Raw genomic sequence first — 26,669 nt, forward strand, 5'->3', positions numbered from 1 at the left:
ATTTTAAATGGTATTGCTTTCCTTATTTCTTTTTCAGCAATCTCTTTTGCTGGTGTAGAGGAATCCAACTGACTTTGGGATGTTGATCTTGTATCCTGACACGATGCTAAATTTCTCAATTAGTTCCAGTAGATTTTTTTACTAAGTCTCTTGGGTTTTCTAGGTATAGGATCATTTCATCAGCACAGAGAGATAGTTGGTCTTCTTCCTTACCAATACAGATACCCTGATTTCCCTTTCTTTCCTTACTTCCCCGTCTAGGATTTCCAATGCAATGTGGAATAGAAGCGGTGATAGAGGGCATGCTTGTCTGGTTCCTGGTTGCAAGGGAAGTGGTTTCAGTCTCTCTCCATTGAGAATAATGTTGGCTATTGCTTTTGCATAGATACCCTTTATTATGTTGAGAAATGTCCCTTCTATTCCTATTTTTCTGAGAGTTTTTATCAAGAATGGGTGTTGGATTTTATGAAATGTCTTTTCTGCATCAATTGATATGATCATGTGGGTCTTTTGTTTTATTTATGTGGTAGATGATGTTGATTGTTTTTCTAATGTTGAACCATCCTTGCATACCTGATATAAACCCCAGTTGATCATAAGGAATTATTTTCTTTATATGTAGTTGGAGTCTATTGGCTAGAATTTTGTTGAAGATTTTATGATGGATATTGGACTGTAGTTATCATTTTTAGTGATGGCTTTGCCTGGTTTTGATATCAAGGTTACACTTGCTTCATAAAATGAATTAGGGAGTATTCCATCTTTTTCTATGTTTTTGAATAGTTTGAGTACGATTGGTGTTAGCTCTTCTCTTAACGTTTGGTAGAATTCTCCGGTGAAACCATCTGGGCCAGGAATTTTTTTTGTTGATTTTTTTTTATGACCTGTTCAATTTCTTCTTTTGTTATGGATCTGTTCAGCTTTTCCACATCAGTCTGATTAATTTAGGTAAGTGGTGTGTTTCTAGAAATCTGTCCATTCTCTGAGATTTTCAAGTTTGTTGGAGTACAGTTCTTCATAGTATTCTGATATTATTCTTTTTATTTCAGTTGGTTCTGTTGTGATGTCACCATTTCATTTCTTATTTGTGTTATTTACATTCTCTCCTTCTTTTCCTTTGTTAAATTTGCCAGTGGTTTATCAATTTTACTAATCTTTTAAAAAAACGAACTTTTAATCTTGTTGATTTTTTCTATTTTCTATTTTCTGTTTCATTGATTTCTGCTTGAATCGTTATTTCCTTTCTTCTGGTAACCTTTTCTTGCTGTTCCTTTTCTAATTTGTTGGAGATGTTGGTTTAAAGTGTTCATCTTGGCTCACTCTTCTTTTTTGATGTGTGCATTTATTGCTATAAATTGGCCTCTGATCAGTGCTTTTGCTGTGTCCCAAAGATTTTGTTATGAAGTGTTTCATTCTGGTTTGATTCAAGGAATTTTTTAATTTCACTTTTTTATTTCTTCTCTTACCCAGAGTTTCTTAAGGAGGGTGTTATTCAGTTTCCATACATTTGCTCTTTTCTGTTGATATTCCTATTGTGGATTTCTAATTTGATAGTATTGTGATCTGAAAAGATGCTTTGCAGTATTTTCAATGTTTTTAAATTTATTAAGGCTTATTTTGGGGCCTAACATATGGTCTATCATGGAGAATGTACCCTGTGCACTGGAAAAGAATGTCTTTTGTGCTGTTTTGGGTGAAGTGCTCTATGTTGTTGTTGTTGTTATGTGCCGTCGAGTCGGCCCCGACTCATAGAGACCCCTCCTTGGGTTTCCGAGGCAGTATCACTACGGAAGTAGGATTGCCCAACTTTCCTTCCGAGGAGTGGCTGGTGGGTTTGAACCGCCAGCCTTCTGGTTAGCAGTCAAGTGCTTTAGCCACTATGCTACCAGAGCTCCCGAAGAGATGTCTATAATTTCAAGTTGGTGGATTGTATTGTTTAGCTCTTCTGCATCTTTGTTGAGTTTTTTCCAGTTGTTCTATCTTTCATTGAAACTGGTGTATTAAAGTCTTCCACTTTGATTGTGGAGTCATTTATTAGCTTTCAATTCTTTATATTTGATATATGTATTTTGGGGCTCTTTCATTGGGTGCATAGATATTTATTATGGTTATCTCTTCTTGTTCAATTGATCCTTTAATTATTATATTATTTAGTCTTGTTCAATTGATCCTTCCCTGACTTATATAGTGGTTTTTGTCTTAAAGTCAATTTGATCAGAAATTAGTATTGCCATTCCTGCTCTTTTTTGATTGCTATTTGCTTGATACATCTTTTTCCAACCTTTGATTTTTAGTTTATTTTTTCCTTTGTCTCTAAGGTGTGTCTCTTGTAGGCAGCATAGTTATGGGTTTTGTTTTCTTATCCAGTCTGAAAATCTCTGTGTCTTGAGTGATGCATTTAATCCACTAATAATTCAGTATAATTATTGAGAAGTATTAATTAGTTGCTATCACTTTGTTATGTGTTTTTTCATGGTGTTCTTGGTTTCTTCATTCCATATAATTTTCTGTGCTGAGCTCATTATGTTTATGAATTGTGTTATCATTTCCTTTGTTGCTATTGTTTTAGTATTTGCTAAATATTTGTGCTTGTAATCGTTTTTATTGTGATGTGAAGGTTTATCATTTTTTTTTTGAGGTTAGTCTGTGATTTTTAATTTTCTTCCCAAGTTTAGAATAGTCCATTCCAACTTGCTTCCACACTCTTGACTTCCTCACCATTTAGAAGTTCTGGAACTATACTATTTTTCCCTCTTTTTGGTTTGTAGTTGTCTTTGTTTGACAATTTATGTTTCTGGTTCACTGTTTACAATCTTGTAAGCTTATTTTACTTTGCATACATCTATAGCTGTGTTGGTTTCTGGGTTATGTCATCTTGTGTGTTAATGGTTGGTTGTTATTTACTATTATTGGTTCTCTGTTCAGAAGATTCCCTTTAGTATCTCTTTTATGGTTGGTCTGGTTTTATCAAATTTCCTTAATTTCTGCTTATCTGGAAATCTCCTAATTTTACCATCATATTTGAGGGACAATTTTGCTGGGTATATAATTCTTGCTTTGAAATTTTTCTCTTTCAGGGTTTTATATATACCATCCCATTGCCTTCTAGCTTGCATAGTTTCTGCTTAGAAATCAGAGTTTATTCTTATTGGTTGTGTTTTGTAAGTAAATTTTCATTTTCCTATGCTGTTTTCAGGACTCTTTGTTTGTCTTTAGTTTTGATGAGTTTGATGATGATATGTTTTTGTGATTTTCTATTGGGTTTATCCTTCTTGGGGTTCATTGGACTTCCTGAATGGATATATTCTCATGTTTCATCATATCATGGAAGTTCTCTTCCAATAAATCTTGGACAATTTTCTCAGTGGTTTTCTCTTTGTCTTCCTGTTCTGGAATTCTGATTACATGTAGGTTTTTCCTTTGGATGGTATCCCACATGAACTTTAGGCTTTCTTCATTTTGTTTTGATCTTTTTTTCTGATTGACCTCTTTCCAAAGAAGTATTTAGATATTTGTCTTCAATCTTGTTAATTCTGTCTTCCATTGATTCAATTCTACTCTTTTGGCCTTTCAATGTGTTATCTATTTCTGAAAATTTAATATTAATCTTCTGGATTTCCAACTGTAGATTTTGTATCATTTCTAATTTTTGATTTATTTTGTTATTTTGTTCTTGTATTTTCTTCCAAAATTGTTCTAAGTTTTTGCCTGTGTTTTCCTTAATTTTGTCAGTGTTTTCCTTGATCTGTCTCTCAATCCTTTGAAGATACCAAAATATAATTCTTTTGAATTTCTAATCATGGAATTCCAGTGATGCTGCTTCTTCAGGGATGTGTTCTGGGTCTTTATCCTGCTCCCTAGTTTCTACCACTTTATCTTGCTTCTTTGTGTGTACTGTGATGGTTTGTTTTCTCTAAGACATTGTGACATTTTTGTATTTAGATCTCTGTTAATTGTGAAGAGCAGTTAAGGGTGAACCAGGTTCTTCTTGATGGTCATTTATCATGGTGCTTTTGTTGGAGAAGGAAGTGGTGGTGTCTCACTCAGTAAATGAAGCTGCAGGAGGTACATGTGTAATTGTGTTGTATGGGCACTGTTGCTCTCTCCCACTTAGTTAGACAAAAACAACAATCTAATAACCATCAAAAAAGTAAAAGCAAGTGGACAAGAAGTACTTTGTTTAAACACACAGGAACAATAAATGAAAACAGGAAAAAAAACCCTGCAATATCTGGGGAGAGGGCAATAAGAGAAAAAAGTAGGCTGGGAGAATAATGAAGAAAAAAAATGTGAAAAATGAAAAAAAGAACAAGGAATGGGATTAACCATGAGAAAAAAATAAAATGGGAAACAGGAATAGGGGAGAGAGCAAAAGCTGTACCCTAGAAACTTTCCAGTTGTTGGTGTCTGGAATGTCCTCATGGTTCCCATCAAGTAGAGCCTATTCTTAAGTCCCTGGAATCTGGGAGAATGTTGTTACTTTATATATTCAAAATGGTTGAAACACTTGTAAACAATCAAAATGGCTGCACCCTCCAGATAGGCAAAAATCCACAGCTCAGCCCACTTTCCCCTTTGCTGCTTCCTCTTTTATTTACCAGCCACTAGTGCAGTCCTCTGCTGCCCCTGGCTAGCAGGGCTGATTTTTATGTTAATTCATAGGTCGTAACACCACTTGGCAATATCCAAGCTGTCTGTACCATCAGGATCATTGACAGACTGCAGCTTCATATGTTCCCTTTTTTGGTGTTTTCAGGCAAGTTCTTCTACTAGTTGTTTAGTGTACTTCTATATCATTCCCTTCAAAGCTCAGGGGTCCAGGATTATCTTCTTTATCTGTGCCAATTGTTTCCCCTTTTCTTTGTTGAAGAGGATCTATACAGTCTGTCTGCCTAGTCCACCATCTTACCGGAACTCTCCTCAGAGATCTTTCTTACTGCTTCTCCTTATATGCTGGACACAGATCATATCCCTAAGGCATCAAATCAGCTGCTCCAGTAGATTCCTCCATGAAGTTCATTAGCAATCTCATCATGGGGAATAACTACATCCAGCTGCCCAGTCACTCAAAACCAGGTTGACACATAGCCTTAACTACCATATTTATTTATATACATATTTATATATATATATATATAAAGTACTACAATTATTTGGATTAATTACAGAGGAAACTAGATTGCTAGATTCTTACAAGTAACTTGTAAGAGATATATAAAGAGATTCAACCTTGTGAAAATAACAAGAGGCGAGGGGATAAATATAGCCTTATGTGTAGGCTAGCTCAAAAGAAGAAAGTCCTTGAATTTGTAAGTTGGAAAAAGAATCAAAACCCAAAAAAGTAAAATAAAAGGATTATGACAAAGGAATGCATGAATTTTTTGTTGTTGTTGCATGTTGTCAAGTTGATTCATATCTTACATGACAGTAGAACTGCCTCGTAAGTGATTCCTAGGTGGTAATCTTTACAGGGGCCAATCATCATTTCTTTTATTCCATGGAGCTACTGAGTGTGTTCAAACAGCCTTTTGGTTAGCAGCCAAGTTCTTAGCCAACATGCCACCAGGACTCCTTGAGCGGTTTAAATAATCTTAAATAATAAAACACTCTCTTTTGTTTACTTAAAATTAAGCCTATATCATAGCAAATGACACTTTGTAGTGAAAGCATATGATTACAACCCTGAACAATGCTAACCTTAGCTGAGACTTTCAATTTAAATTTCAAAATTATTTACATGAATACTAGACAATATACTATACTTTCCAGGAAAAATAATTTTTTTATTTTATTTTTTTTTTTTTTGTCTACAGATAAAAATGTCAACACATACAATACTAATGAAAAATTAAATAAAATTTGGGCACAGACATAGATACATTGTAGGTGGTAAAATATAGTCAGTATATTTTTTAAGATTTTAGAATATAAATGCATTTTGATCATGAAAATGATTTATTTGAAGACATATGACATGAAAAAATAAACTTTTTTTTTTAATTGAAAAACTAATGTGAAAGAAAAAACAAATTAAAAATACTGCATAAAACTGAAACTATAACATTAAGTTCTTGGTTCCTGGAACTAAGCTAGCCAAATACTTCCACGATTTAAGTTGATCAAAAATAGAATATATAGTGATTTCTGTTTCTACATGGCAGTAAAAGCTTGCTGTCACCCATATTCCTTATTAATAATAATTAAAATTTCTAGAAATAATGAAGAAAAAAGAAAACAAACAAAAAATAAGAAAAGAATCAATTACCTGGAGGTTTTTTAAGTAAATAAAAGCAGGATGAATGTGGAGAGAAATGAAAAGTAATTATTGCCCCCCCACACACACACACACACTCTTTTCTTTGCCCAGAGGCCTGGCCATATGTGAGGATCTTCAAAGTCATCATTTCTAGAGAACATTTTCCCAAAGTACAAAGGTGCCAGGAAAAAGAGCAACTTCAGGCTGAAGCATGGTAGGAGGCAAGACTTAATTCAGGGTTTGAACATAAATAAGGTGGTTACTTGTTTAAAAATTTTCTCCAGATGATTATCAAAAGACCCAGAGTATACACAGCTTAATATTTACAATATTCAGGATACAATCTAAATTGAACACACTGGAAAAATTGACCAGTTCTAAGAGGAAATAAAAGTAATGAAAGATGGAAATACCAAAATGACCCAGATATTGAATCTCTCAGATATAGATTTTAAAGCAGCTATTTTAACTATGCTAAATAGATAAAGGAAAACATACTTTAATTAAATAGAAAGTTAAGAATTTTTAGCAGAGAATCAGAAATATAAAAACATCAAAATAATACAACTAAAATACTCAGTATCAAAAATTAAACAAAAAACTAACTTGACTGGCTCAATAGGAGAAAGAGACGATGGAATAAAGATTCAGTTAAGTAGAAGAGGAAAACAGAAAATAACTATTATGAAGAAGAGTGTTTCAGGATCTTTGGAATAATATCAAAAGTTCTAAAGTGTTTAAGTAGTATCTTTGAGATTAGAAAGAGATTAGAGATTAAGCTGGGGTGTTGGGGGGCTACTTTAATAAATGGCAGAAAATAGCCCAAATATGTTGACATCAATGACTATAGATTCTACTTTCAGGAACTTGAAACAGAAGATCAATGTAAATTGATAAATAGAAGTAATGGAGATTAAAGTAGTAACAATTTAAATAGCAAACAGATGACAGAGAAAATAATTAACAATGTCAAAAGCTAATTCACAACCAAACACTTTAAGGAAATGAGTTTCTGGGCCAGGGGCTTGGGGACATAGTTTTAGTGCCCAAGGAACTTGACTGCTAACCAGAAGGCTGGCGGTTCAAATTCACCAGCCACTCCTTGGAAGGAAGACGGGGCAATCTACTTCCATAGTGATACTGCCTCAGAAATCCAAGGAGGGGTCGCTATGAGTCGAGTCCAACTCAACGGCACATAACAACAACAACAACAACAACAAGGTCAATTGGCATAACAGCCCACAAAGACAATGTTCTACATCCTACTTTGGTAAGCAGTAACTGGGATCATCAAAGCTATGAAGTGGCCATCTAAGGTACAACTATTTTTCTCTCCCTGTCCAGAGCAAAGAAGAGTGAAGAAAATCAAAGACACATGAAACAATTAGTTGAAAAGTCTAATGAACCATCTGAGTCCCAGCATCCTTGATAACAGAAGGGCTAGATGGTGCCTGGCTGGTACTGCTGACCACTATGAAAGGATCACAATAGGAGATCCTGGGTAAAGTGGGAAAAAAATGTGGATCAAAACTCAAAATCATAAAAAAGTCCAGGCTTACTGGTCTGATAGAGATTAATGAACCTCCAAGCCTATGGCCCTTAGACACACTTCAAGCGTGGGATTGAACTCACCTTCATGGCTCAACTTTTAGCCTGACAATTGTTGTTATGTGCCATCGAGTCGGCCTCAACTCAGTGACCTCTCCTTGGATTTCCGAGGCAGTATTACAACAGAAGTAGGATTGTCCAACCTTCCTTCTGAGGAGTGGCTGGTGGGTTTGAACTGCTAGCCTTCTGGTTAGCAGTCAAGTGCCTTAGGCACTATGCTATCAGAGCTCCTAGTCAGATGATAGGCCTCTAAGGTGAACAATAACACCAGGGAGGTATGCACTTATCAGAAAAATCAATCATATGGTGATATCAAATGGGCAGCTTTTTCCCAGTGACAAAACTCAGAAGACAGTAAAAGGTAGCAAAGAATTAATGGAAACAGGACACACAGGTAGGAAGTGGAAAGAGTGCTATTACATTTTTGGAATTGCAATGAATGTCACAAAACAAAAAAACATATGCATGAATCGTTTAATGGAAAACCAATTTGCTCTGTAAATTTTTACCTGAATCACAATAAAAAATATAATACAATTTTTTTAAAGCTAATTATTTGAAAAGAGCAACAATATTGACAAATACATAGATAGAAAAGGAAATATATTTCAATAAGTAGTGATGGATCAACTATATATATATGTTGTACAATAATGAACATTGACCTCATGAAAATTAATTTAAGATGAATTACAGTCCTTTAAGGAAAACTGAACTTATGAAATATTGAAAGGAAAGAAGAAAACAAAAACTTTGTGGCCTTATGTAATGATTTCTTTGATAAAACATAAACAGTATGAAATATTAAAGGAAAATTGGATCATTGAACTTCAGCAAAATTAAATAGTTTGGTCTTCAAAAATCCACATTAACAAAAGGATAAGTGTTTATTCCAGAAAAAAAAAAAAAAAAAGAAAATATTTCAGTGCAATGTTAAAAATGTTCACAACTTTTTTTCTTCAAACTAGTTGAAAATTGCAAACTTGGAAATATTAATTGGTAGGTAACTAGGAAAACTGTTACATCCATAGAATAAAATTTTACTCAGCAATAAACAGGAACAAATCATTGATTGACATAATGTCTATAAATACTGAAATCATTATGGTGACTAAAAGACTCAGCAAAAAATACTAATACTATATGACTCCAAGTATATGGAACTCTAGGAATTACAAGTAAAATTACAGTGATAGAAATTAGACAAATGGTTGTCCAGAGATAAAGGTGAAAGAATGAATGGGTTACAAAGAGGCTTAGGGAAACTTTTGGGGATAATAGAATTGATTATCTTGATGTTTGTTATAAGTTTGTAGGTGTATGTCAAAATGATCATATTTTATAATTTATATATAAGCTATGTATTGTACTTAAATTTTACTTCAATAAAGCTATAAAAATAGAGAATGTTTACTTTTCTAATGATTTAATTTGTAGTAGAAGACATTTAGATATTTATTTTAAAAAGTGAAAATATGATTGAATGTTATAAAAGCCATCAGCTCAATTTCTACAAATTTCTATTATTTTGAAAAAATAATAAATGTTCAGTGAAAAAAAAAATTAAACAACAGTGTAATAATGGAAAAAAATTCATTTTGTTTTCCAGACACATTTACCTAGTTAGCCTATAATAAGCATGGCAATAACAAATATTTCAGAGGATGTAGTAGAATTCTGAAAACATTCTTTGAAAAATAAAATCTTTTAGCATTTCTAAACAAGAGATACTATGCAATTTTCTGGTGAGTTTTAGTCTAAACATCTACATTAGAAACATTAAACAGGCTGAGTAAACCAATATTTATCCCTCTAAAGCAATAGAGGAACGTGTCTGTGATTAAAAGACACTTGTACTTTGTTAGCAATCAGCGTGTGAAAATCAGGTATTTCAAGTGCTTTATTTTGTATTCATGTTATTAAGAGATCACAAAACAAATCTATACTGCCATATTGCAATCCTCTGTTTGTCCTATTATTTTTTTTTACGTAGCTGCAATGAATGATAACAAAAAATAACAATAATGATATAAGCATTGCATATTATCTTGACACTTCTATCACTTTAAAATTTGTATTAATGTTGAAGCTTTATTTAAATTTGTCAACCAGTGTCCTTACTCTGCAATTTGTAAGAATATGAACATTCCATATTAATGAATAAGCAGGAAATTTAACCTAGTATTTTTTTAAAACTATTTTCAATTAAGTTTTAGAATGTAAACATATAGATAGAAACTTATCTATTATTTATTATAAATAAATAATTATAAAGTTTTTATTTATTTCATACTGGAGCACATATTAGGCATGGATGGTATTTCAGAAGTTAAAAAGATGCAGGATAGCTTGGATGAGTATGGATGCACTTGAGTAAAAATATAATTAAATCTAAAAATTGAGGTGCCTCTGATATTTTATAAGGAACAATACTGATTTCCTCGGGATGAAGGTCACATAATTAATGCTGATCTTAACCAAATAACAATACAACCAAACCAAATGCCAGGAAGTTGATCCTGACTCACAGTGACTCTATAAGACAGAGCAGAACTGCCCCATAGGATTTCCAAGGCTGTAAACTTGAGGGAGGGAGCTTTGATAGCATAGTGCCTAAGGCACTTGACTGCTAACCAGAAGGCTGGCGGTTCAAACCCACTAGCCACTCTTCGGAAGGAAGATGAGGCAATCTACTTCCGTAGTGATATGGCCTCAGAAACCCAAAGAGGGGTCGCTACCAGTCAAGTCCGACTCGCACACAACAACAACAACAAACTTGAGGGCAGCCAAATCTTTCTCTCCTTAAGGGCTGGTGGATTTTAACCATCCCCTACAGGTTAGCAGCTGAGTGTTAACAAATGTGCCAGTAGGGTTCCTTTTAATGCTGATCCTAAGGCTGGTATATTTTAGCCTCTTTTTGCCTTGTATCAGCCCAATCTGCCTTATGTTTTGGAAATATCATCAATGCTCATTCTTATGAGCCCCACTTTTTTGAGTATTTACATCAAAGATTTAGTGATATTACCATGACATCTCAAGTAAATTTTTAAAATCTCTGAAAATGAAAAGAAACAAAACTAAACAGTCTTAGTTTCCGAAAATATTTCAGAGCTATTCTGAAAACTTCCCTTTCAAAATGGTTGGTAGTTCTAGTATAAATCATGTTGAATTGTAAATTATGTTTTGGCACACTTAGGTCTTCTTTGATTTAAAAAAACAAAAACAAAAACAAAAACTCACAGCTGTCGAGTTGATTGCAACTCATAGTGACCTCTCCCTCAGTTTCCAGGCGGTATCTCTATGGAGGCAGATTTCCCAATTTTCCTTCGGAGGAATGGTTGGTGGGTTTGAACCGCCAGCCTTCTGGTGAGCAGTCAAATGCCTTAGGCACTATGCTACAAGAGCTCCCTTCTTTCATTTATCTCCACAAAAAAATAAATAAATGAAATAAAAGAAAAGAAAATTATATAAATTTTGGTTTAAAAATAGCAAATTTAGATTCAATATATAAACAAATTTGTTGAAAATTTGAGAATTAGTTTACTATTTGCAAAAAAAAGTCATGAAAAATAAATATGCGCACATGATAGTGGAAAATAGTATTACAGTAAAAACATTAAATACTTTATCTCCAAAACTTCTTTCTGTATTCTGAATAATATTTTTTTTTCACAAGTGAGATGGTAGTGAAACAACTTTTCTGAAAGTTGATTAATGGTAGTAAATAAAACATGGAATTTGTTAAAGCATCAAAGGGGCTTTTACACTTAAACATGTATCCTTTTTTTTTTTTTTAAGTAGAATTGTTGAATTGGTCATTCTTTGAATATCTTGATAAGCACAGTTCATTAATTGTATGGGCTACTTAAGTCTGTTCTTAAGAAAACATTTCCTTTCCAGAGGTATTCTCTATAAAAAAATATCTCTTATCTCACAGTCACCATCATATTCTGTCATTATAAGTTTACTAGAAATTTTCTAATAGTAACATTTTGTAGTTAAGTTTATCTTTTACAATCCCACTAAGACAACTATGATTTAGCTATCTAAAAGAGCCTCCAATGTTTTTGATTCTTCAATATATATTTAAAATTATGTAAAATTGTCTTCATTTGTGATTACAGTGTATATACAAAATTATTTTATAATTTTAAACAATATCTTAAGGGAGATGGTGAATGGTTCATTTACATTAGCTCTCACACTTCCTAAATTGCAGTTATAAAAATCATTTTATTAATTTTAACAACCCTCCTTCTAGTCTTTTCTTCCAGAAAATAAATACTATTTGATGAAATGTAAGTGTTGATATATTTCACTGTATTTAAAACAATATTTCATGTCTTTTGTTGTTGTTGTTATGTGCCATCGAGTTGGGCCCGACTCATAGCGAACCCTCCTTTGTTTCCGAGGCAGTATCACTACAGAAGTAGATTGCCCAACCTTCTTTCAGAGGAGTGCTGGTGGGTTTGAATCTCCTGCCTTCTGGTTAGCAGTCAAGTGCCTTAGGCACTATGTTACTAGAGTCTTAGAAGTGTATAAAGTATTTCATCAAAACAACTTGAATAAGCAATGAAGACACACTACATTTCCAAGACATGAGCATAAATATTAGAATGAAGTAGGGGAAAAATCTAAAGGGATGTTAACTAATTGGTAGTAATGAACACAGTTCAGCCGAAATTGTGTTTTGTGTTAAACATTGCAAAAAAAAGTCACAAATTTTAGGATAGCAATAACAAGGCCCTTAAACATCTAACAGTGAAATGTCCCATAATATCCACTAGGTGTCTCTAATAACTGACTATCAAATACTATATTCATTTTAAGGTTATGCATTAAATATCAAAACATGAATTTCATATTCATTTTTATTTTACTGCAAAAAATTCCTATTTCTCATAGTAGCAAAAGCTGTTTTAATAAATATACAAAATGAAAATAACTTACATTCAATATCAAGGTACATGCTTTTTTGGTGACCTCCAATTCTACTTGCAGCTTCACAGTCATATCTCCCTGAATCTGACAACTTCACATCTTTAATGTGCAGTGACGAGCTTCCATGCTGCCCTTTGACTTCGATACGGCCATCTGTGCTCTGTTTACATTGATTCAGGAAAAAGAAGGATTTTATGCTTGTTTAGTGAAAAACTACAACCAAGTATACAGTGCTTATAAAATACACAGTAAATGAAAATAAATTCTTACTTGAATAACAAAAAAATATTTTTCAAAATTATTCTTTCTGAATTTATGATTCACTGTTTTTTGCTTATTCATTTTTCTTCCTGATAATTTCCATTTGATTATAAGAAAACTGACATGGAGGAAATAAACACGTTTCATTAAACTTTTTTATTTAGTAGCCTTTTTTTTTTTTTAAGAAAAGCTTGAATGTTCTTTTTGGAACGATTTTGTTTGCCTCCGATTATGTGTCTCACAGACATAATTAACCACCAAAGCCAACCAAATTCACTGCCACTGAGTCAATTCTGACTCATAGTGAACCCTTTTGGGTTTCTGAGGCAGTAAATCTTTACTGAAGTAGATTGCCCAGTCTTCCTTCCACGGAGTGGCTAGTGGGTGTTAACCCCAACCTACAGGTAACAGTCAAATGCCATAGACACTACACCACCAGTAATGCCTATTCAATTCTGCTTCTTGTTGTTGTTATGCGAGTTGGACCCGACTCATAGCGACCCCTCCTTGGGTTTCCAAGGCAGTATCACTACGGAAGTAGATTGCCCCATCTTCCTTCCGAGGAGTGGCTGGTGGGTTTGAACCGCCAGCCTTCTGGTTAGCAGTCAAGTGCCTTAGGCACTTCTGCTTAAAGCCTATCAATGAACATATTACTCCTACAGTTTAGTTTCATATTTCACCATTTAGAAAAACAAGTATCAATATTTATAACAAATAATCCCTTAAGAGGCACTTATAAGTTTCATGTTTTAATGAATTCAACAGCATTTACCATAAGCATAATTTGTATTATAGGCACAACAGATATATTATTAATTATGCAGAAGGAACAATTTAAATCATTCTAAGAAGATAATGAAGACAATATGGAAATGAGTAATCACTTAGTCCAGATATACTGACTCAAATAAACAAATTGCTTATAAACCAATAGTCTATAAGTTATATTTCAAATGGAAATTTTTATATGTAACAGTATTAATATACCTAGACTTGTTTTCTTAAAATCACACAAATTGCTTTACAGCACATATATTAAAACATACAAACATAGAGAATTTATTAAATTTTAAGTTGACAATCTAAATATTAATGAACTTTTGGCATTTTATAATTCATTTGAAACATTTACTTAGTTATTGTTGGCTTGATTTTCTTCAATATTTGAAGTATTGGTACATCAATGAAGTATTTTATATTATATAGGTATTTTATTTTTTTTAATAATGAAATCCTCATTTTAATTTTTATATGACTAGCATTCACAGAAATTTAAAAATACTTTGGTTATTTACATTTTTAAATTTAGTGTTTAATTTTAATTATCAAGTCGGTTTCCTTTATTCGTATCAAAAACTACTTAAAATCTCTCTTTCAAACTTGAAGTTGATTGTGACAGACTATAATCACTCTTGCTTTTTTTAATTATATAAGTAATACAATGATTATGTAAGAACCTGAACACTCAAATGATTAACTATCAGAAAAATAGACTTAAAAAAAATAAACAATAACTTAGTTAGAATATATTATGCATCGCAGATAAGGAATTTTTGGCCCAAAATACACACCCCAACAACTTCCAAGTATTGCTAAAATAATAGTAAGTTGAGAAAGGGCATTTTCTTTGCCAGTTTTTAATATGTTCAGCTGCCAAACTCACTTACTTGGTTGACATAAAAACATATGAACAAAAATTCACAAAAGTGAAATCAGAATATGAAAACCCAGAAAGCAAGAGAGCCAAGTTAAACACTTTTTCTTTTCTTTTTTTTTTTTTACACGGGTACTCTGGTCTGTACCTCACTGTAAATCTATGCAGAATTTGGCCCTATTCGATTTTCCTTCCTAGTTTTTGTACTGACTTCCCTTGGTTTTCATGACATCTGCACTCTCCTAGTTTTTCTTCCAGTTTCACCTTTCTGACCACACTTTAGTTTCCGTTGCAGATTTTTTTTTGTTATAATGTAAACTAGTATGCTCTCCAGGACCTCCATATGGTGGTGTTGTCTTTTTAGACAATATACGGGACTTGGGCAATGTCAGCCTCACTCACATTTAAGTTAATGTTTAATCACTCGTTCTCTAGCCCAGATCTATCTTACCCTGGAGTTTCATAACCAGATAATTTATTTCTAGGCCATATCAACTTAATATATACTCTATAGCCCATCACCCAATCAGAAAACCTAATGTGCTCTTCCCTAGTTGTCTATTTTTGCATGAAACATGCCAATCATTTTCCTTGTCCTATAATATAGCATGTCCTCAGTCTTGATCAGTTTCTGAACCAATCTACCCTTCTTCTTTCTTTCTTTCCTTCCTCCTTCCCTTTCTGTCTCCCTCCCTTCTTCTTCCCTCTCACCTTTTCTTCTTCCTTCCATCTTTTATTTATTTTCTGCATGCTGATGATTCTCAGTCTATCATCTTGTTCAACATTATTTTTGATTGTAAGCAACTGTGTTTCTGAAGAGCTGACTAGTATTCCTATATATAGTATCAAGTTGTGTTGCTGGGTATGAAGGATATTGACAGGCCACTCTGAATTCCACAGAGAAAAAACATAGTTCTTGGCTGTTGGTGACCAACAAAGACTCCCTGACTACAAAAGTCATGAAATATAAATTGTTTTCTATGGTCCTGCTGCAGAAATCATTGATGCTGCCAAAATTATTTCTTGGGTGGTAATAAGTTTTATTCTAAATGTAAATTCTTAATTATCCTAACAACTATGAAAGTGTTACACTTCCATTGTCCTATAATTATAAATAACATTATATTGCTTCCAACACAATTGATGTTATATCTCCATCTGATGTGCAAGTGCCACTACATGACATCAAATTTCTCTCCAAGAATATTTTCTACTTTGTATTTCAAATAATTTGAATTACTTGCAGTATTACGAATATTCTATCTTTCCATAAACACACTTCATAAAGATTGTTCAAATCATTCCCCTTTTCCTTCTTCCATATTGATGTGGCACGAGTCTACCATCTATCCCTTAACTTCCTGTCCAAATATCAATATTTCTTCAGTACATTCTGTGATTTCTTAAAGATATAATTATGCCTCAGAACTCTGTTATTTTTTCTGGGAAACATTAGTAAATTCTTTTTAGAACTTCAGATTTTATCCTGTAGGGTGATATTTTAGTGAATGAATGTGAGAAAATTCTTATGGTACTTATTTTTAAAGTCACCTGGAATAGTATCTAGGCATAACTTACTAAATTCTATCATTTTTATAAAGTATATTAAGTTATAGTAAAATTTATATGTGGGTAGATAATACAATTTATTCCTTTAGCTATTAATCACCAGTTACTCTTGAGTCAATTCTGAATCAAGGCGATCCCCTGTGTTACAGAAACGAACTACTCCATCAGGTTTTCATGGCAGAAATCTTTATGGAAGATCACCAGATCTTTCCTCAATGGCACCACTGGGTGGGTGTGCACCACCTGACTTTGGATTAGCATTCTAGTATAAACTGTTGACACCACTCAGGGGTTACAACTTGCATTTAATTACTTTTATTTTTCCATAAAGAGATATATTGTTATTTTACAATGTAAGGTCATAATTGCCTTTCTTTGTAGGATCTTTTTTATTGCCTCCTATAAAATGGTAGTTTTTTAAAATGGTGAAAAACATCAGCTAATATAGAATTACCATGACATAAGAGATGTTGATATTTAAATGTTATTATTAATGGTTCTGAAATTATTCACAAGAATTTTGCAAATAACATTAATTTTGGGAAAGTTTGTGATTCCATGGGTAATTATAAATCAGACTTAGCATTGTCTCTGCAAAAATGTACATGGAATTTAACTGAAATACAGGAGGAGACCAAAGTTGTTCCTTTTAATATCTGACATTCCAAAGGACATCTCTCACTTTGTGCTACAAAAGGCATTACACATATCTGAAAGAAAATTCATTTATGTCTTGGCTTTGATTCAATACCTACCGAAGATTCATTTAAAACATCTGATATTTGATTGAGACAGGTTAATGGACATATTAGCTGTCTGTCTAGAATTTTCAGGTTTTATCATTACATTGAATAAAATGATTAGAAAGCCAAGTGTCTGTAATTTATTATTCCAGTCCTCTCGAGAAATGCAAGTTCTGAAATTGGAATTGATGTTATACACTTTGCCTTTCTAGGAGGTCAGTTTAAAATTTTCTCATTTGAATAGTATTTAAATATCTTTATAAAATGATTATTTATAGAAATCCTTTACTGTCTTTTCAAGAACACATTAATAAAATATCTATGTGATAAGTACATTCTTAAGTTTAGCTTCAACATGAAAATTTTGTTGTCAATTTTAACTTTTAATCTTTAACAATTAAATTTTAACAATTAAACAATATTAACAATTAAAATTGCATAATATGTCATATTGATATGCATTGTTTTGAGATCTTACTTGACTTAACACTTATTGTCAAAAAGAATCTAAATACAGTAAACAATGCTTCAAAAATGGCCAGCATTCCCTATCTTTCTTGTTCTTTGCCCATGTGTCATTGAGAATTTAGCCATGGGCCACTATGATCTTCAAAGGAGAACAGAGGATCATGCCACTGTGTCACCTATTTATTTATTTTTATATTCATTCTATGATAAGCAGAAAGGAACTAGGAATACAATAAAAACAAAACAAAACAAAACAAACTCACTGCCATCAAGTCAGATCTGACTCATAGCAACCCCTCCTTGGGTTTCTGAGGCAGTATCAATCAATACAGAAGTAGATTGCCCAACCTTCCTTCCAAGGAGTGGCTGGTGGGTTTGAACTGCCTGCCTTCTGGTTAGCAGTCAAGTGTCTTAGGCACTACGCCACACACAGTACTGAGCAAAAATAGACTACTTTCTACCCTTATGAGGATTAAGGTTTATCAGAGAAAACAGATATTAATTTAAAAACATCATACAAGTACACTGTGAAAGTAACATGTAGGAATACAACTGTTTCATTTTGGGGGTAAATGAATGGAGTGAGGATTGGTGAAAAAGGTCAGAGAGAAATTTTCTGAAAAACTCAGTTACGGATTGAGATATGAAAATAATGAAAGAGGGGTGGTATTGTGGAGAGAATTATAGCCAGTGGTCCCCTATCAAAAAAGAAAAAATACTGCCATTGAGTTAATTCCAACTCATAGTGACCCCCACTGGGTTTCCAAGGCTACAAATATTTACAGAAGTAGATTGCCTCATCTTTCTCCTGTGGAACACCTGGTGGGTTTGAACCACTGGCCTTCTGGTTTGCCATCAAATATCTTATTCATTACATGACCAGAGATCGTTTAGTCCCCAACAGACATCTGAAGACTGAGAGAAGCCATGAGATGTGTAGTAAAGAGTGAGGGCATTATGGCTCTCCTGATACTGGAGAGGTAAGTAGAGACCGCATGCAAGACCCAAACCAAATGCAGACTCAGAAATTTGTGCCTGATTTTGCACTCTGTATTATATATTGCTTGTCTTATTCCTAATGACACTTTATTTTTGTCAAATATACATTAAACTCTGCTTCAAATACTTCAAGGAAGAAGCATATACAAAGTGTAAAATATGTAAATAAGAAAAGATACATGCTCCAGAGATCATCAATGTACTCAAACTATTGTTCTTGTAACTTGCCCTAAAGTCAATTCTAAGTCATGACTACCCCATGTACTATATAGGAAAACTACTTCATAGGGTTTCTTTGCTGTAATCTTAACTAAAGCATATCACCAGGCCTTTTCTTCTGTAGTATTGCTGGGTAGATTTGAACCACCTACCTATAGGTTAGCAGTTGAGCTCAAACTGTTTGTGCCAACTAGGGACCTGTACCCAAACTAACTTCTCAAAACTGTGTTACTATTATGTTACCTTGGCCAATTTCTGTAGTTGTAGATGTTTAAGCAGAAAGATTCTCTTCCTTTCTTATATTTTTCCTATATTAACAATTAGCATTAATTATCTTTCCTCTGGGTTTCAAACCAGTTCTTCATTTTCTTCCTATTTTGATTTCATGAACTGAACTTGTCCACAATTATACTCTTCCTAGCAGTACAAATGGATATAATAAAAAGTAATATGTTTAATTAAACTTCTGAACTTAGTCTGTTCACTGAATTCTAGTACCCTTTTCTTCTCTTTGCGCATACAGTCAATAATTCATTTAACAAATAGGAATTGGATATAATAATAGTAAAAGTTAATACGATAATAAATTTAACTTGCTCAATAGACACTGGGAGCTCTGGGAGCATAGGGCCTAAAGCACTTGACTGCTAACCAGAAGGCTGGCAGTTCAAACCCACCAGGCATTCCTTGGAAGGAAGGTTGGGCAATGTACTTCTCTAGTGATAACACCTCGGAAATGCAAGGAGGGGTTGCTATGGGTTGGGTCTTACTCCATGGCACATAACAACAACAACAACAGATGGACACCAGTCTAAGTGTTTTACATTTATTAGTTAATTTAATTCCTACAATCACATTATGAGCTTAGGACTATTATCGTCTTCATTTTAAGAAATGAAGAAATTCAGGTATTGGTTACTTTTATAATAAGCATCCAGGCACTGGAAATAGAGTGCAGAAGAAAAATAGATTAATTTGGACCCATATGGGAATTAAAGTTTAACAAAGAAAACAGGTATTAATTTTTAAAATCATACAAACATACTGTGAAAAAAAACTATGTAAGAATACCACTGTTTCATTTGAGGATCAGAGAATGAGGTCAGGGACTGGTAAGAGGTAAGAGAGAAGTTCCCTGAAAAACCCAAGTGTGGGTTGAGATCTAAAAATGGTGCAAGAAACATTGAATAAATGGTCTAAGTCCTATAGCTTATAGGTGATAGTTATTGAATATCCAAGATACTGGGCCCAGAAGTTCACATACTGAGTCACACTGCTGCATGGCTTACCACCTGAACCAGAATTATGGGGTTGAATTACATATAGTAGTACTACAACTACAAACACAACCAAACTCACTGACATCAAGTTGGATCTGACTGCTAGTGACCCTTCCTTGGGTTCCCAAATGGTATCACTACAGAACTAGATTGCCCAATCTTCCTTCCAAGGAGTGACTGCTGGGTTTGAACTGCCAGCCTTCTGGTTAGCAGTCAAATGCCTTGGCACTATGCCATCAGAGCTCCCAGTACTACAGCTATGTGGTAGGAATTATGCTGAGCCCTGTGGACAGAAAAATGTGTAAGAAAAGCAACAGTCTTCAATCTCACAGGTCATATGACTTAGAGGAGAAATAAATACTTATAATGTGGAATAAATTCTAGGATAGATAAAACACAGAAAGAACACCTAACATAACCTACAAAGGATAGAAATTTTCACCTTTACATAATTCTGTCTAAAGTGAATCATGAAGGATAAGTAATAATGATAAACCAGGGACAGTACTGGCTACATAACTTGCAAAGCCCAATGCAATGTGAAATGTGGGAGCCCTTGCTGAGAAATTATTAAAAATTTCAAGACAATGCCAGTACTACATAAAGCCAAGTATAAAGTCTTTCTGAGTAAAGGGCCCTCTGTAACTGCACAGGTCATGTAGCCAGGAAGCTGAGCCTGGGCAAGGAAAAAGAAGTAAAAGGTAAGAAGAAAATAATTATGTTTCAGGTGATGGGAAATGTAGTCCTGAACTGGAGGGGAAATAATGATATGTTCACAGAAGTGAGAGAAGCTTATTGGGGTGGGTATATGCACTAAGAATTGGAAAGGGGTAAGAGAGAAAGAAGCTGGAGAGAGATGACTACCAACTGAATGTCTGGAAAACCTAAGATTGGTAAATGCATTAAAAGATGCTCACTATATGAACTATCAGATATCAGATCAAAACTACAATGGAATGCCAGTTAACACCTACTGAAATAATTACAAGAAGTTATATAAAAACATAACAACATGTAATTGCAAGAAGGTGGAAAAATAAAAATCTTCAAACATTGCTAGTGAGAATATAAAATGATAGAGTGATTCTGCAGAAAATCTGGAAGTTCTTAAGAGGTTAATGAGTGAGGTACCATATACTACAGTACTTGACTCCTCAATATGTCACAACAGCAATGAAAACATAAGTCCACATACAAACTTTACACAGAGATGTACATATCATCATAATTCATAAAACAAAAAGTAGAAACAATCCAATGTCCATAAAATGATACGTGGATAACTAAAAGGTGGTATTCACAAAATGAAACATGACTTGGCAATAAAAAGAAATGATGTACTGATTTCATGCTACAACATGGATGAGCCTTGGATCATAACACTAAGTAAAAGATGCTTGTAACAGAGCCCATATATCAAATGATTCCATTTATAAAAAATGTTTCAAATTTGCAAATTTATAGATACGGAAAGTATATTAGTTGTTGCATAGAGCTAGAGGCAAATTAAGACCAATATTTAAAATTAAACGATTATTTTAATAAAGTCAAAGTAGAATACATCTTTCAGCTATTTTTATATTAAAGAATTTGACTAGTGTACCCCAAATGACAGTTGAAAAAAACTGCTGGTTGTCAGCATTTTATATTTTACTGGCTAGCTGTGCTGAGTGTTTTAAGCAAAAGCAGTATAAACATAGTAATTAAAACTAAGGAGCTCTGGTAGCATAGTGCCTAAGGCACTTGATTGTTAAATAAAAGGCTGGTGGTTCAAACCCAACAGCCACTCCTGGGAAGGAAGGTTAGACAATCTACTTGCGAAATAACGCCTCAGAAACCGAAGGAGGGGTTGCTATGAGTCAGGTCGACTGGATGGAACATAACAACAACAACAATTAAAACTATACACTATAAAACCATACTACATAGGTTTACTCCCTGACTGTGCTGATTATTAGTTCTATGACCTGATATTAGTTCCTTAACTTAGTCAGTCTCACTTTCCCACCCTATATAAAGGCGCTCTGGTGGTGTAGTGCCTAGGGTATTTGACTGCTAACCAGAAGGCTTGACAGTTCAAACCTACCAGCCACTGCTCAGAAGAAAGGTTGGGCAATCTACTTCCATAGAGATACTGCCTCGGAAACCCAAGGAGGGGTTGCTATGAGTTGAATTGACTCAACAGCAGTGAGGTGTTTTTTTTTTTTTTTATGGTTATAATTAAAATATAGTCTTTATAACATTGTCATGCCAATTAAGTGAGTTAATATTTCTAGAGAGCTTAGCACCTATTAAGTACTTGATACATAAAGTGGCAAAAAACAAAAATGTGACTAACTAGGCCAAAACCAAACCAAACTCACTGCCGTCAAGTTAGATCCCACCCATAGAGACCCCTCTGTGGGTTTCTGAGGCAGTATCACTATGGAAGTAGACTGCCCAACCTTCCTTCCGAGCAGTGGCTGGTGGGTTTGAACCACCAGCCTACCAGGCATAATTGATAAATATAAGTTTTATGTAACTATACATTTCACAATAAATTCCAAGGGAGTTCTCTATATATCCTATGTCAAAAATAAATAAAAACCCTTTAATTGTCTTCTTAATTAACAACTCTTTATTGCTGTTATATTTTTCTCCCAGTCATATGGTCCACATACCAATTATTTATACTAACTCTTATTCATGATGTATATATACAGTCAGGAAAAAAAATAGATGAGAATAAAATTATTACTTATAAATGCTAAATATTTCATATATAAATGAAAGACTTACTGAATAATAAAATGCATTTTTATTTAATCCATAATAATAAAACCCCAGATACTGATTTTATTAATATGACATTAGTGCATGGCTTGAATATACTCTTCACTGTATTGCTGGTCAGAATGACCCTTCCTGCTCAAACACCAAGATTTTGGTGTCAAAGGCCAGTTCATAGGCGTTATGTATATATGGGCTCTTAAACAATTCAATGGTTTCAGTTTTATAGAACTTTAATAGTTATGTACCATATACCAAATTTATGTCAAAGTCACATGAAGTAATCGGACCCCATGTCCATATTCTATATCACTATTTCTTATACATAGTCATTCATTGTGATTAGAGCTCTAAGAAGTGAATCAGTATGGGGAAAGTACTGGTCATTTGATTGAATAGTATTTCAGCACAGTTGTTTGCTATTTTGTTTAACAAAACATTTGTTTGTGAAGGGATGCAAAATTTTCATTAACTTTAAGATAAATAACAAAATATTTGATATCAGGGTTGTTGAGAAAATTCAGGACATATGGATTCAGGCTACATGTAAAACACTGGAGCAGAAAGTAAGACTTATAAAATCTCATTGATTCAAGCTATCCATCCATTTAAAATTTCATTGCTTTTTCCAAGTTTAGAAACCAAGGGTAATAGGATGATAGCTGCTGTTTTTAGATTACTAATTTTTCTGTATATCCTTCAAAGGGAAAGAAGGAACAGTCATTTACCTGAACAATCAATAAGGGATAAAGAAGCCAAGAAAATGCTCTGATCTGAAAATTAGGGTAAACAATTGTCTCCGAACATGAAAGTTTGACATTCAAATTTACACAACAGCTCCAGAGAGAAAGACCTGGCAGTTTGTTTCCATAAAGATTACAGCCAACAAAACTCTGTTCAGAAGTTCTACTCTGTCACAGGGGGTCACTATGATTCAAAATCCACAAAATGGCATACAATTCCAACAATCTTCAGGAAAAATTTAGCTTCACTTCAAACACAATGAGACTACAGAACAGAGATCTGAAATAATGAGACATATTATTCTCTGAAACACTTGTTATTCAACATGTGTTACAGTATGGTTAGATGTATTATGATGATTTGTGTCACATAATTGAGCTCACCTCAAAAACACTGATAGAAAGTAATTAAACCACACTGTTCTGGAAGGAATACAAGGAGTCACTAATAAGTACTGATTACATTGTTTCAAGGCCTTGAGAAAGCCATAGGTAATCTGGTTGAACATTTTTTTGAAATCTATAATTAAAAAATGCTTTACCTTCTAAGACAAAGGTTAAAATAACATAGTAGAAAACAAATGAATTTAGTATTAATATGTTAGCATTGGAAAGTTAAGACCGACAACTTCTGAAGTTGGTAGTTGGTGAGCAAGTACATGGAGCTTCTATAATATCTAGCCTTTTCTATTTTTTTTTTAATAATTTTTTCCACTTTATCATAGACATTTTCAAACAACATAATCCAAATGAGTATTGTTCCTTTATCTTGTTTCTTGAATTAAGAGAACATTTGGGAGGAAATAGAACCCAGTTTACAATCTGGTGTATGCTTCTGTGGTCCACTTACAATAAAGCTTTGACTTGACAGTTACTGAGATTTTGGTGTTATTTATCTTACAGTGTTATTACACAAATTGACTAATACATGAAATTTTATTTTTAATGCTTTTACCCACATCTGGTGAGGACTAAATGAAATTATGTATGCTCAGCAGTAGGTACATAATAAAAGTTGTTATATTATCAGAATGTGTTACCCAGTGTCTAGGCAGTATGGTAATCTCGTTCAAATTACAGACAAAATGAGACTTTTTAAAAAAAAAAAACTTGATACCACAATACTCCATAGGATCATACAATAATGATGCATAAAGTTCTTATAAAAATGTCTGATATATGATACATAGTATATAGTAGGGAGCTCTGGTGGCATAGTGCCTAAGACATTTGACTGCTAACCAGAAGGTTGGCCATTCAAACCCAGCAGCCACTCCTCAGAAGGAAAACTGGGCAAACTACCTCTGTAGAGATACTGACTCGGAAACCCAAGGAGGGGTCGCTATGAGTAACTACAGTCCTACCAGTCTCTCGATACCATATTCTGTATTGGTTACTTCTGTGTTGCTCTAACAGAAAATACCACAAATAGGATGGCCTGAATAAACAGTGATTTTATTTTCTTACAGTTTTGGAGGCTAGAAGTCTGAGTTCAAAGTGTCAAGCTCTAGGCACTGAGGGAAAGCTCCTCAACCTTGGGCTTTGGCTCAGCCTTCTGCTCCCGGCCCACTGGAGCTGGATGTTGTTCTTCACTCAGACAGCTGCTGGCTGCTGAGGCTGACAAACCCATGGTCAACAAGTAAAAAGGCACAGTCCCAACATTACCAAATAACACAGCAAGCCACTGATTCAAGTCCAGAAGCCCTAAAATCAGCAGGGCATGGCAGGCTACTGAACAATGACTTGGCTATATACAGGGTTCAAGTGTGCCATAAGCTGGAGACCGTCCTCAAAGTTGATTCTTATATACTAGAAGCAGCCCACATCCCTAAAGCAGATACTCAGCTGCTCCAATAGATTCCAACATGGAGTTAATTACCAATCTCTCCATGAGAAATAACTACATCTAGCTGCCCAGCCACTCAACCAGGCCCAGCAAAGTTGACATACAACCTCAACTACAACATTATATAAATACTCATAAACCACTCTAAATGGAAGAGTGAAATATGAAAAAATTCAAAATATGTTTTAGAGTGTTTTTGCATTGATCTATATAATGGGTCAAATGAAGGCCCCATACTGAACCTTCTTTGGCTGACATTTGCTCAAAGCATGGGAAATACCTAGATCTGCTCAAAGAAGGTTTTAATCTCTTTCCTGTCTAGTTTCTATTTTTATGTGTTTGATTTCACTAATCTTTTCTTCAGCAGTCTAATCTGTTTTCTGTAGTAAATCTGCTCTTAATCTGATCCAATGTCTTTTTAACTTAAGACTTTCTTTTTTAAAATCTCTAAAATTTTGACTTGATCTTTTTAAAGTCTTCTGCATATCTCTTTAATATACTCATGTTTTCTTGTATCCTTACTATGTATATGTTACAGTATGTGTAAAAAAGGGAAAGTGTATGTCAATGTCTTGGCCCACTAATACTAGCAGGTGTATCATGTATCGATCAGTTTCTATTTATTGTCTCTTTTTTCTTGGTTCTTTGTTGTTTGGTTACCTAGTGCTGCTCTGACAAGAATATACCACAAATGGGATGGCCTTAACAAGCAGAAGTTAATCCTTACAATTTGGAGACTTTAAGTCCAAGTTCAAAGTACCAGGTTAGGCGCTGGGTGAAAGCCCCTTAAACTTGGGGTCCAGCTCTGTCTCCTGCTGCCAGCCCACTGGATTTAGAGGTATTTCTTCACTCAGACAGCTGTTGGTTGCTGAGGCTGAGAAGCCCCAAGGTTGACAAGCAAAAAGGCACAATCCCTATGTTACCAAACCACATGGCAGGCCATTAACTTAAGTCCATTGTAAGTCCCAAGGTCAGAAGAACATAGCAGGCTGTTGAGCAATGACACGGCTACATGCAGGGTCCAAGCATGCCATAGGCTAGAGACCATTCCTAAGGCTTCTCCTTAAATACAGGAAGCAGATCACATCTCAAAGGCAGCTACTCAGCTGCTTGTGGTGGATCCCACCATGGAATTGATTACAAGTCTCACTATGGGGAATAACTACCACCAGTTGCCCAGCCACTCAAACAGGCCCAGCCAAGTTGACACACAAACATAACCATCACACTTGTTTTTTTTTCCTTGCACCTTTGTATACTTGTTAATGGTATATATATATATATATATATATATATATATATATATATATATG

At 34.0% G+C, this 26,669-nt stretch overlaps 1 protein-coding gene across 1 annotated transcript in view; it reads right to left on the bottom strand.

Annotated features, from left to right (window-relative positions):
- The window catches only part of NCAM2 (neural cell adhesion molecule 2), a 434,855-nt gene that overhangs the window by 272,273 nt on the left and 135,913 nt on the right, over nt 1–26,669 (bottom strand). Inside the window, exon 9 of the mRNA XM_007954167.1 lies at nt 12,815–12,965. Coding sequence (XP_007952358.1) covers nt 12,815–12,965 — 151 coding nt within the window. The remainder of the gene's footprint in view (nt 1–12,814; nt 12,966–26,669) is intronic.

This window comes from Orycteropus afer, unplaced genomic scaffold (assembly GCF_000298275.1).
Source record: "Orycteropus afer afer isolate SDZICR_OR568_19922 unplaced genomic scaffold, OryAfe1.0 scaffold00437, whole genome shotgun sequence".
Taxonomy (NCBI): Eukaryota; Metazoa; Chordata; class Mammalia; order Tubulidentata; family Orycteropodidae; genus Orycteropus; species Orycteropus afer.